Source organism: Columba livia, chromosome 1, assembly GCF_036013475.1.
Source record: "Columba livia isolate bColLiv1 breed racing homer chromosome 1, bColLiv1.pat.W.v2, whole genome shotgun sequence".
NCBI lineage: Eukaryota > Metazoa > Chordata > Aves > Columbiformes > Columbidae > Columba > Columba livia.
The window spans coordinates 43,441,511-43,454,609 of record NC_088602.1 but is presented as its reverse complement, the minus strand read 5'-3'; the positions used below and the strand labels follow the sequence as shown (position 1 = coordinate 43,454,609).

At 35.1% G+C, this 13,099-nt stretch overlaps 1 protein-coding gene across 8 annotated transcripts in view; it reads left to right on the top strand.

The window, feature by feature from the left end:
- Positions 1 to 13,099, top strand: part of DACH1 (dachshund family transcription factor 1) — a 365,083-nt gene that overhangs the window by 150,773 nt on the left and 201,211 nt on the right. For all 8 annotated transcript variants that reach the window (XM_065055411.1, XM_065055430.1, XM_065055365.1 and 5 more), the window contains exon 2: positions 1,369 to 1,484. In XM_065055411.1, coding sequence (XP_064911483.1) covers positions 1,369 to 1,484 — 116 coding nt within the window. The remainder of the gene's footprint in view (positions 1 to 1,368; positions 1,485 to 13,099) is intronic.

Below are 13,099 nucleotides of genomic sequence, written 5' to 3'. Positions count from 1 at the left end.
AAGGTAGGTTGTAGAAACTGCAGAAAAAAAGCTTATTTCCAAACACAAGGGGAATGAATATGAACAGAAAACAGAGGTATTTTATTATCTGCCTCCTTCTGCAGTCCCAGCATAGCTAAAAATCCCATTATCCTTGATGAGAGTTCTGTTAGTGTGAGGATGTAAGGAGCCAAACATTCCATAGCCACCTTTCTTGTCATTTATATTTTCAAACAAATGAAGGACCTTAAATGTTTGGCAAACCATAGGTTAACACTGCAGTGTCAGAACTGCACATTACCTTTTTCTGTTAAGTTATTCCACGATGTCCCCTAAGTAAGCAGTTGTAGGATATTGCCACAGTGCCATGCTATGATCTATACATAAGGATACAGGCGTTTGGATATGCATCGTATGTAGCAGGTACATATTTGCATCTAAGTAGGTAATAAGTATTTTCATTGTAATCCGTATCTAATTTGTATGCTACTTACGCAGTCCAGGAGATGGAAAGTTGTGTATGTGAGCATTTAGCAGACAAGGAGTGCTTAAACCTGAAGCCCTTTATTGTGCCATACTGGGCAGATATAAGCTGCTATAATGGCAGTTGCTCAACAATCTCTTACAAATAATTCTGCGTCCTTTCTGACATAAAGTAGTATATTTAAAGTAAGGTGTCTTAGTGAGATTTTCACTTTAAATAGAATAAGGGTTAAATGATAACTTGACTTATCTTTTAAGTGACAAAAAATAAAGAAATTGCAAGACCTTTTCACACATTAGATATGTATTGTCATTTATCATCTAGATATCAGGCTAGCAGTGCGAAGTAATAAAACATATCATCGAAAAATGTGCTATAGGTCTGAATCACTCTTTCATTCCACCTCCCAGCTAACTGTAGTATTAAATCAAACAAGCAGAACATTTCCTTAGGCAGCCATTGCCTTTTAATTTCCTGAAGAACCTTAAAATATCATTCATTACAAGTACTACACATATTTGGTTTTTAAAAGTCTCATAAATCAATAGCAGGCTGACTGTAATAATTATTACAAGTTAGTGCATAATTTTCGTGCTGAAGGCTGCATGCAGAACTTTAGCATATGCAAACGAGGCAATTCAAACTGTGTATAGATATTAATATGAAGAAGCAGGTAACGAGGTGCAGGCTATGAATTATGCATCAAGAGCGGCTGATCTTCAATGAGGAAAATGAATTCAGCATGTAATCTAATTAGTGATGGAAGTCTATTACATCTAACTGCAAAAGCAACCGTCCTTGAAACAAATTTATTTACAGTCCATGTTACCACTTGAAACAACTTTGAAATGATGTGTAAGACAACAGCTTAATTGTAAAAATTTTTGTTTGTTTGTTTGTTTCAGTTCTAGACCTGGAAGGCCTCCTAAGAGGACTCAAAGTGTCACCTCCCCAGAGAATTCTCATATCATGCCACATTCTGTCCCAGGCCTAATGTCTCCTGGAATCATCCCACCAACAGGTAGGATCACTAGAAACACCTTCACACGGGCAATCTCTTAAGTACTTGGCTTATATCCACTTGTTAATAAACAGTCTAGGGAACAAGCACCCAAATATCACAACGGAGTTCAGTAATGTAACATTATTGCTACCTAAATGTATTGTATGTAATGGAAATTGTGGCAGTTCAGTACTTTAAAATACAAATAACTGAGCAAATAATAATGCTTTATAATATTTTCCCCTGCTCTTCTTTCTAAACAAAAAAACATTTCAAAGAATGAATTACCTATCATTAGACAATAATCTCCCTATTCATTTTTAATGGATCAGATATTTTCTGATTCCTTGCTGCTTTGCTTGATTAGATAATGTCATCATGAATATAGTTGCCTGAAGAAACCAAGTTAGTTAAAATAACTCCATGCTGCACACACGTCTTTCTTAATTTTTCATCCTGAAATTCTATTTTTGATACATCTCCTGAGGCCTTATACTAATGTAAAGTCCTTTAACAATCTGTTTCTCAAACTGTTATTTTCTTTTGAAAGTTACTCTAACATCTCCTATCAGTGACTTGCTCTTAGACGTAGTTAAATTAAGAAAGACTATGTTGAAAGAGGGAGATGAACAGAGCCACCTGAAGATGGAGGCACCCAACAGCCCAACTGTTGATGATGGTGCCACGTTCTCTCCATGTTACAGATGAGATTCTTCTGCTCCCTTCAGCAAAGTTCACCTCGGCTTCCGTTTCTTCCCCAGTTGTTCCCTACTTGTGTGCACAGCTCTGTCTTTAGCACTGATTGTCTCTTAAGGCAAAGGAAAGATTATAAACTAGACAGATCCAAACAGAGAGGAAGATTGCTGAGTCTTGGAGACTGAATGGATGGCTGGGTGTTTGAGTACATGCCCATGATCACATGTCTATTTAAGCGTGAGCGTGATCCTTGGCATCGTTTTGGTCATAGCTGAGTAACATTCTCCAAAAAAATGCATAGTTCATGAAATACCACATGCTAGAAAGTGTTGGATACAAATGCCTTGTCTGGAGGAGGGAGGAAAGTGACGTGAGTTTAGCTCTGTGGACAGAAGTGGGGCCTTTAGGCCTTAGGACTCAAGAGCTGCTCTACATAGTAAGATAGGCACATAGCCAGAAATATTTTATTAGAAATCTACAGTTTTTCAAAAGGCTAAAGGTCAAGAGAAGTGATGAAATGAAGCCAGACAGCTAAGGTTGGTGAGAGAGTTATGGAGAAAGCAGAGAGAAGGAGGGATAAGACTGAAAGTGTACAGGAGGGTGTCGGGCAAGGAGGACTCACAGTAATAGTCTGGGCAGGTGTGACTGGCAAAAAAAATGAATTGAGATTAAAATTAAAATTGCAAATGCAACATGTGGGGAAAGAAAGGAAGTTTGTATAGAGCAGAAGCATTTGTGTTTTTGAGGGAAAGATCAAAAATTGCAGAAGCAATGGGAAATTATTTGGGGGAAAATAGGCAGGAAAATATCAAAGAAAAAAATGCATGTGAAAAGTAGAAAGGAGATGACATGAAAGAAGTCAGATACAAATAAGCAGGCCAAAAAGAGGGAGACAGGAAAAAAAACCCTTGTCAATAGTGTCAATAGTGGCTCTGTTCATCTCCCTCTTTTAACATAGTCTTTCTTAATTTAACTATCATTTGGGGTTTTGTGTTACAATTAATATTTAAGAGCATGTTGCCTCTTGGTATAATATCTTCTGTGGGTTTTTTTGCAATTTTTATTTTAAGAAAGCAGCTTAAAACCACAACTAATGCCTTAAGTATCCAATTTCTCTCTATTCCTTTAAAGCCGGTCATAACAAGTTAATGATAAAAATATACGGTACTAAAAACACAGATCCAGTTTCTTAGAATATCAGCCCACAAACCCAGATGTAGATTTCTTTAAAATGATGATTAAAAAAAAAAGCAGAAAATAATTCAAAGTTAAAGAAAACAGGTGTATGTAAGATTATCATTCATGGAATCCTTTTAGGATGGTGATGCTTTGTGAGTCTCTTGCAAAAGCGGAAAGATTTAAATGAAATTGCTATTAAGTTTGAACTGGTTTCACATTACGTGGCTTACCACAACAAAAGGGGTGAACATGATTTTTTCCCATTGTGGTGGTGTTGAGTCTCAAGCAGCACAAAAAATGCAAACACTGACGAAAAATGCGAACACTGACACCATTAGCAGCAAGCTGCCAAGTATGGCTCAGCAAAGGTAAGGAACACTGTGACAGCAATCATTCCAGCGTTTTATAGACAGGTAAGTATAAAAACAGGCTTATAATCTCTTCTTGTGAGTTTAAATCTGAACATTTGTGCATCTACATTGTGAATAAGTACCAAAACCACTCTAAGGGCCCCACAAAGAAAGAACTGGTATGGCTGCAATACATGATGTAGGTGCAGTCGTTATGTGCTACCACCTTAGCTGACACTAGACAATTCTTGCTGCTTGTATACATTTTCCTCCCTACTTTTGCTGTGTACTCATAGAACCACAGAACAGGTGATATTGACAGATATTGCTGGGGGTCATCTAGTCCAGCCTCCCCTGGTCAAGGTAGGGTGACACAGAGCAAGTTGTTTAGAGCTGCATCCAGCTGGAGTTTGAGTATCTTCAAGGATGGACACTCCACGTGTCTCTACAACCTGTTCCACTGTTTGACTACTCTCAAAATAAAATCTTTTTTATTACTTTTCAATGGAATTTCCTGTATTGCAATTTGTATCCATTGGGCAACACTGAGCAGAGTCTGTCTTCACCTCTGAAGCTTTTCCAGCTCACTCAGCCTCTCTTCATATGTCAGTTGCTCCAATCCCTTAATCATCTTCATGGTCCTAAGATGACTTCTTGTTTGAAAAGTTTATGAAGTTTGAATTTCCTTTTAGGATCCAGCTCTAAGCAGAAAAAGATTGAAGTACCAGATTGTTAAGTGCTTCCCTCCTCCCCCCCGCTTCACTCTCTCCTTTTTTTTTGTAATAAATTCTTCTTTTAAGCTTTTTGATTGATTTAATAATCCGAGTATAATAACTAAGTTTCCTTCCTGCCTACAAATGAGTGTAAGTGATCACACAAACAATTATGTGCTATTTAATGCTCTTTAAGCAACAGAGATCTTAAATTATTAGGTATATCTAGGATACACAAAGCTGTGATTTAACGTATGATTTTTACTTGACAATTTTCCTTTTCTGAAATCTGTTGCATAAAACAGAAATATACATTTAAAGGTGGAAATCTTGGTTTCTAAAGGAACTGGTTCTGCATGCACTGTTTATATGTGCAAATAGTATTGGTACAAAACTGTATGTTGAGACTTCTCATGAAATGCCATGATTGTATATTTTTGTATGAAACCAAGTTAAGGGTCCCTTGAAAAAGTATTCTATTACTGGTCCAATCTGAAAACCCCATGTGGAGAATGTTGCACCATGGCTTGGAATGGATTTGCTTTAGGGAAGTATTTAGGGACTAAGCTGAGATTTAGAACCTATATTGAGGAAGAAAGTAAAAGGGAAAAAAGGAATGAAATTCCATGTATTTTTAGGGAACATAAATTGAAGACGTGAGGATCACCTCTTGGGTGATATTATGTCCATTTTTATGACAAGATTCATAAATATTCCCTACAATTGCTGATCTAACCACCTTGTTTCATTAGGGTCAACTTACAGAATGTTCCCAACTTTAGAAAGGACCAGTCAGCTGACAAGAGACAGTCTTATGTTTATTAAAATAAATGTAGAACCTTTGGCAAAAGTGTGACAAAATGAGAAATGTGTAGTGACAGGAAATTAAGAGCTTCTTGAATTGTCCAGAGAATTAAGATCTATCTCTGTTACAAATAACATAGCCAGAAGAAAGAAGAGTTTGGTGTATGTTCAGACAGGTGTACTGACTTTTTGGGCTTATCTGGGTAACACCTTGAAGCTCTTCCAAAACTAGATATCACATCATCATTACTTTGATCCTCATGTCTCTGTGTAATACAGATCTTTTCTTGGCTAATGTGCTTAGAAGGCTTCAGAAGTTGTCTAAAGTTGAAGTGGTAGATATAACTGTAATTAATGAGAAAAACAGTGCTGTAATTCCTGAGTGAAGTGTATGATATACAATGTGCTCTGTATTTTTATTTCTGTAGTTGCTACATAACACAAATGATATTTCCATTATTTTTCATACACTCTTTGAAAAGCAATTCTCTTCAATTTTCAAATTAATTTTTTTGGTAGATGTTGTTAAATATTTTAGGTTTTGTAACTGTTTTTTAAAGCACTTTCCTGACTTAATTCTTCTGCAGCCTGTCCTACTGAGTCTGTAATCTACAGGTGATGAAACGAGTAACTACAAAACTCTTGTATGTATTTACGGAACTGCATCATTCTCTCAAAGATAAAATGTGAATATAAAGTGCTTTTGGAAATTACTATTATAAGATAAGAATACTACTTCATATATCTGTATCATACCTATATGATATATATATCTCATATCTATATTTATCGATAAATATAGATATATCTGTGACAATTTTTTTAAAAAGTAATTTCAAAGCACAAATGTTTGTTACACTAATTTTACATTAAAGTAATTTCAGTAATTACTGTTGCTGTTACTATTTTGAACACATTTGCTTTACGATAGATTTCTGTCCACCTATTCCACATCTGATACCAGACTCTTCTTTTCCAGTGTAAAGATATTAAGCTTTCTTTGAAATCTTTCATGTGTGAGAATGATATCTACTTTCCTCTATTAAACTACTGTTCTGTTTTTTCTGTTCTTAAGTGATAATCTGAAGATTTAATTTCTGATCTCAACCTTATTTTTCTCTCTTGCTGTGTGCTTAAATCAATAAAAGTGTATTCCAACTTCCATCCTATAGAAAACTCTTTGAGACACTAAGCATTTTTTTAGGAGGGTTAGAGTAAGGAGAGAGTTTAACGGTTTTGTATAGATTATTTCAGCTTGGAGGACAAATGGAGTTCACAGATGCAGTAGCTGATAGAGTGTCGCAACGTTTCTGCTAAAGTAGAAGATTGCATTATTTGGTATTTAAAGAAAGATTAATCACATAATTAAATAATTCCATTTTCTCTGGCTCACAGTTATTGACGTTGTATTAGGCAGAACTGAAAGAATGGTTAAAGTATAATTATAATTGTTGTTATATCCACATCATATTGGATATTGCCAAGAAACAAAATCTGTAGTTGGAAATATTTTCCCCTGATAGATTCAGTCCTATAAGGTCTTAAGAATGTATTTAACTTGTCTAAGTGAGTAAGTTGATTTCTATGAGTATTGCAGAGGTTAGAAATTAGAAGTTTGAATTACGTACTTTGTAGTTCTGAGAAGTGAATGTATTACTCAGTTATTTGTTTTATGTAGTGTGCACATTTTGTGATCCTGTCTTGGTTAAAAAAGGTATACATTAATAGCATTGAGTGGCTATTGCTTACGTCTTTCAAAATGCATTCTGTGTTAACACGGTGTTTTGGTTATTAGTGTTTAATCATTTTTAACATTCGTATTGCTTTCAATTCATGTTATAGGATGACATGCTGTTTATCTGTTGGAGCCGAACTAACTTATTGTAATAGCAAGCAACAAAATCCTGCTTTCAGAGTGATAAACTGTTACCTAATTCAATAAACTGAATCATATTACACAAACATTTTTGCACTTCATTAAGGAAGTAGTCATTATAATTAATGTGAAAGCTTCTATCACATTCAGTAGTTGATGTATCTGTGGGAAGATATACTGACTCAACTCTGTAAATGTATTATTTCATAGTTTTAAAAATCATAATTAAGGTTTAATACAGGGCACCTGTCTTCTCTTGAAAACACTGTCAAAATTTTGCCATATTATCATCGTGTTGAATGGCTGGCTAGCTTCTGCTTTATCACAAGAGACTTTATCACTGCAAACCAGTTCTGGAAGCTCACTAGGTTAAGTTCTGAGGAGTCCCTTACATTCACTAGGTAATAATTAGGTTGATATTCTATGTAGCCACAAATTTTATAAAAATCCCCAAATCAAGTAATTGTTTCAGGAACTATTAGGGTAAGAATAGAAGGCACAAGTGAGAATTTTGGTACTTAGCTTTATAATCTCAGGCACAAGCAAATTCATTGTTTTCTGACTTTTGACGTTTTACTCCTCAACCTCAGTTTTAAATGTTGTGTTAAAATGAAATTTGTTATAGTACTTGAGCAGAAAATACTGCCCTATAAGAATTTATTTTGGGGTCCCAGTAATCAAAGAATCAGACTGCTGTGAATATTCAGTGACTTCAGTAGCTTTTTGTTAGAAAATAGGATGTGACTACATGTTTTATTATAGGCAAATGTATGGAAGATCTTCAGGCAGGCAGATTATAAACCATCTCTGAATCTAAAGCCATTTAACCTTATTTGGTTCTGACAACTGTTTTCTTTCTATACATTTCTGAGCATGGGAAGACTTTGATTCTCTTTGCTTACAATAAACCATGTAGACATAGCTTTTTCAGTCATAAAATCTTCTGAAAACCACAATTACTTGCAGAAATAGAATATTTTTTATTAAAAAGTTTTAATCAGTGAGAACTTGTACATTTTGCAGTTACATACCATGCATCATTACATACATTCAAAGCCTGCAGGATGCTGTTGGAAGACTCAAACCTCATGGAGGTTCACCCACTGCCTGTTGAGAGGAGGTTCCTGGATTGAGCTGTTGCCAAAAATGCTCCCAGCTTTTTTGATACAAAGGGAACAAGTTGGTTCACTTCAAAAGAGACTCTGGAATTAAATATTTAGGCAGCAAGGATAGTCAGCTACCTTGACATGGTCAAGGTACTCCAGAAGATACTGATGAGTGAAGTTATTTTACAGCATAGTTATAAGATACTGAATCCTCTCTTCTACTTGCATCTTGTGACTACTCATTTGGTAATAGCTAAATGTGCTAGTAATAGCACAGATTTATTACATTTCAATGGAAAATCTGATATAAGAAATGTTTGTTTCATGCTTTATCACAGAGTAATTTTGCCTTCTGAAAGCTAAGGGTGTAATGGTGTTGATTTGTGAATTTACCCTTAAAAATGATATTTCCATATCAGTTGGAGGATCATATTCTGTGAAAATGATCTATTAGAACATATTAGTAAAACCTCTAGTGATGTGTGATAGTTTTCAGATATATATAGCTTTGCTATGCCAGGATATATTTAACATGATCAGAAAAAAAAGTGTCTATGACTTCAGAAACGGCACTCACCCAAATTCCAGTTCCTTGTTTCAAATCATACAAGTATATTAAACATCTTGGGAAAAAGACTGCTGCTTTTCAAAATAAGGTATTTTCTCATCAGGGTTTCCTTTAGAACAAATAACATGCAAACAAACCATACCAAGAAAACCCACCAAACGCTTGATACAAAAGAAAGCGATTGAAATCTTATCCTTACAGGCAGATATGTGGTGAAGTTATCAGTGACTAAATTTGGACCAAGTGATGGAAGTGTTTACTAATGATTACTGTAGCTTTCTGAATTCCAACTTGTTATGATTTGTAATTGAATGAAAAAGTTATTGAAAATAGAAGTATTGCAGAATACACTAATTGTTTCATAAAACTAAATTATTAAAATGTATGCTTACCAATTGTGGGAAATACTGAGATTGTCTTTTAGCTCAGATTTCAGGCAGTCTTTCAATAGAAAAATATCAAGATAATAATGCTTCTATGTTTGCAGTTTCCCTTATAATAAAGCAGATATTTTTCCAACCACTCTTGCTTTTTAATGTGAACATTTAGCCAAAATAATTCTATATCAAATATTTTCATTTCTACTTAGTTGAAAACTAACCTTTTGCAGAGCAAGAAGGCCATTGCCATTTTAAAAATCAAGTACGGAATATTATTTTATTAAACACCACCCCTAGAAGTGAACCTGAGCTGCTGAATTTGGAATAATATCTCAGTCTTACAAATATGTTGGTCTCTTATCTGAATGATGTTAATTGCTATAGCAATTTAGTAAAATGATACTTGTTAGAGTAAGTGTAGCAAGACCTGGTACAAAGCTCAGTTTCATCACATTGCTGACTATGGTTCTGCGTCATCATGATGACATGAAGTTCTTGAATGCTATCAAGGTGCCTGTCTCCTTTCCCATAGAATTGGACTCTTTATGTCCTTGCATGACATGATCAATGAAGAGTGAATGATTTCTTTCTCTTCAATTTATATTTGATCTGCCTGTGCTACATTCAATAAAAAAATCACTTCAAATTTATATATTCCAAAGTTATGGTCCATGATTTCATTATCATATATTTGGGGATTCTCTAAAGTATAAGAAGAAACTGCAGCTTAATGTATTCAACTTGGGTTTGTTTTGTTTTATATTTTTGGGGAAGGAGACATATCAAATGTCACTTTTCAATACGATTGTCTCCTGGTTAAGAACAGTGTGTGCTCTGGAGTTTTCCAGATCTCATGTGAGGACTTAAATATCAAGGGAATACCCAGAAAAGATCTCAGGTAGCACAGGTATTTTTGTTGTAGGATGAAGGCGAACTTAAGAATTTACTCAAGTAAATGTTACCTTCAAGAAAAGTATGCAAGCAAGCATTGTTATATCTGGACAGCTTTAGAAGACTATAGCTCAAGAAAAAAAAAGATGAGCTAGGTACTATATTGTTTTTATTAATACTTGTTTTAAGTCATCTGTGTTTGAGAACAGCTTGGAAGGGTCAAGCATCTAATGCTCACATCATATCTCACTCTTCAGGGAACAAGCTTATTGAACACAAAATGACCTTTATCAGTTTTCCAAGGAGAACCAGTCACTATGGGTCATCTTTATGACTTCCAGCTCTAGAAACATTGCCTGCATGAATTTCACGTACATGATGGCATACTATCAGAATTATAATGAATCCACTATCAGTTGTTCACGGGACACTGTGTTGTTATTACTAATGTTGTCCTATATCATATATTAGAGCTATCATAAACTAGTCTTAACTGGGACAAGGTTTTTGAAGAAGAAGGTTATTCTGGTTCAAGTCCTGGGCTCAGGACCAGATTGTTATTTAAACTTGATTCCGTCTCATCTGCAGGTTGCTTAATGTTTTATTCTTGGTTGGAAATCAGAGAGTATTTATGTCAGAACTGTATTGTGATGTGAAGTTAAGCATACAGAGAGACACGCTGATGAACTCTATTGCAAATATAAAATGATCTGTCAGTTATGGAGCTGCCCCCAGAGCTTGTGGTTTATGAAGACTCGAGCTGTTGGTCTGGGGTTCCATGCATTCAAAATGCGAAGTTTGAAAACCTCATTTTACTTTCTTCAGGTGATAAGACTTCCTTTTATTCCTTCAAGATGCAGGAATAGGTAGCTGTGGTGGTTGTTTGCGGTATGTGAGGCAGCAATTGGAAAGCAGAGTGGGATGGGAAGGGATAGAAAAGGGGCTAAAAAAATAGTGTGTGTGATGGAGAGAAAGTGAGAAAGGAGGAGGTAAGAGAGGGAGTTCGTGATGAGTTGGTATAAGCAACTTGCTCAATGTAATACAAGTTTGCTTGTTTGCCATCATCTATTAATTTGTGGCTATTGAGAGGTTACGAAGCTGCGTTGTTACAGTATTTGTGTCATTGTTTTCAGGGCTTCTCCTCTTTCAACAGTGCATATACAGGAGGGTATTTCTGAAATGTTTTTAGTTATGAATGTTTTGCAATTAACTCTTAAATAATTTCCTTTCAATCAATACTGTGTTCAAACTGTCAAAGAACTGTTACTGCTACTAGTTTTAAAGATGTGACTACTATGGACATTTAGAAAAAAAACTTAGATTGAGGAGGATGTTAACTGCTACTACATTGCTTTGAGGTGATCAATTAATGGTGTATTAGTTTCTGACTATAAAAACAGTAACATGCTAGGAATGATAAGCCAGAGAAAGGAAAACTGCACCTAGTCAAGACAAAATTAATAATGTCACCAAGTCATTTTTACTCATCAAAATCCATAGCGATGGCAGATAGACAGACAGTGTGCTGACAAGTTTTACTGAAAAGTAAGATTTTGTCAACATTACCTTTTCATGAGGTGGTAGCTGAGATTTAGATTGACATAAGGGAAGTAGAACAAGTTGCAGAGAGCATTTTGAATGGGCAGATGCATCTACTAAATGTACTTTTCGCCATATTCACTATGCTGTCTGATATCACAGGCACTAAGACCACACACATAGCTTAAAAATGCCTTTATTGAGAGGAAAGTTAATTGAATAGCATTTCTTTCTGCAGACTGTACTTTTTAAAAAGAACATTTCTGGCACTTCCAGCAGAAATAAAGAATTCAAAACATGAGGTGGTGTCAGATGGGTATTCCAGTAATCTCCATATCAGGTTACTGAAGCTACATTGCTAGGAAACATGAAAATCAAGGATCTTAAATAAACAACATCACTACTGAAAAGGATGATGCCATTTTTATGTTTCCTTTTGACAGTAAACTGACTCCTTAGTTTCTATGCTATGATACAACAATCCAATTTACAGAGGCCTAGGTATGATTGCCATGTTAAAATACCGACTCTATAATGTCATCTCAGCTTGGACTTCAGGTGGTGAAAAAAGCTGCTTAACACAGTGCAAAAAATGATACGTTTTTCTTATACCTTTGCTTCATAAATACATGTGAATATGGGAATAAAAGGACTGTGCTACTTGGGCAATGTGTTAACTGGGTAACTTACTGCATCACAACAGCACGTTCTTTTTTCAAGTACCAGATTACAAACAAAAAAGAAGAAAACCCACAAACACAAACCCACATGGTTTCCAGCATCTCATGAGTATTCAGTGTAAGTACTTGAGAAGAGAAAGGTGATTTCTTGTGTATCAGTACATTTGTTTTGAAAAGTACCTGGAAAGATTCTAGTAGATTAATATTTCATTCAAGTGGAAGAAAACAGTGTTTCCTGTGCACTCAGTCACTGTGTGACAAAACCATTTTTAAAGTAATTTTTTTCCTCTGTTGAAAGATCAAATTATATTCAGCCTTTGAAGTCTCAGATATACAGATGCTGAACACACTGAGGACAGCATACTCCTAGAGGTGAATGACAAAAAAATAGAGCACTCTTGCTGCTATAGTATGTAACAGTGTGAGCATCATGTTTATGGACTATGGAATAACTCATTATGAAATAGGATTTAGCTTTTTTATTTTTTTTTTTAAATACAGTCATTAGAACATATTAATATAAAATGTACATGACTCAGATTTATTTTAAAATTGGTTTCTGTTATCACCTGGGCTAAAATTTTATATGGACTGTTAGGAGGAGGTGACATCTATGTAGAACCAAAATAAACAAGTATTCTCATAGTAGATAACTCTTAAGTTAAATTGAAAAAAAGCCAGATACAAATACTTGCACCCCAGAAAGGTCTGGGCAAGAAACTACTATTCCTGTAAACAACACAACTTTCATGGTTACATCTGTACCAATAAATAAAACAGTATCAGACCAAGTACCAAAAATTTACAAGTTTTGGAACACAAGCACACACTCATGTCTGCGGAATGAAGTT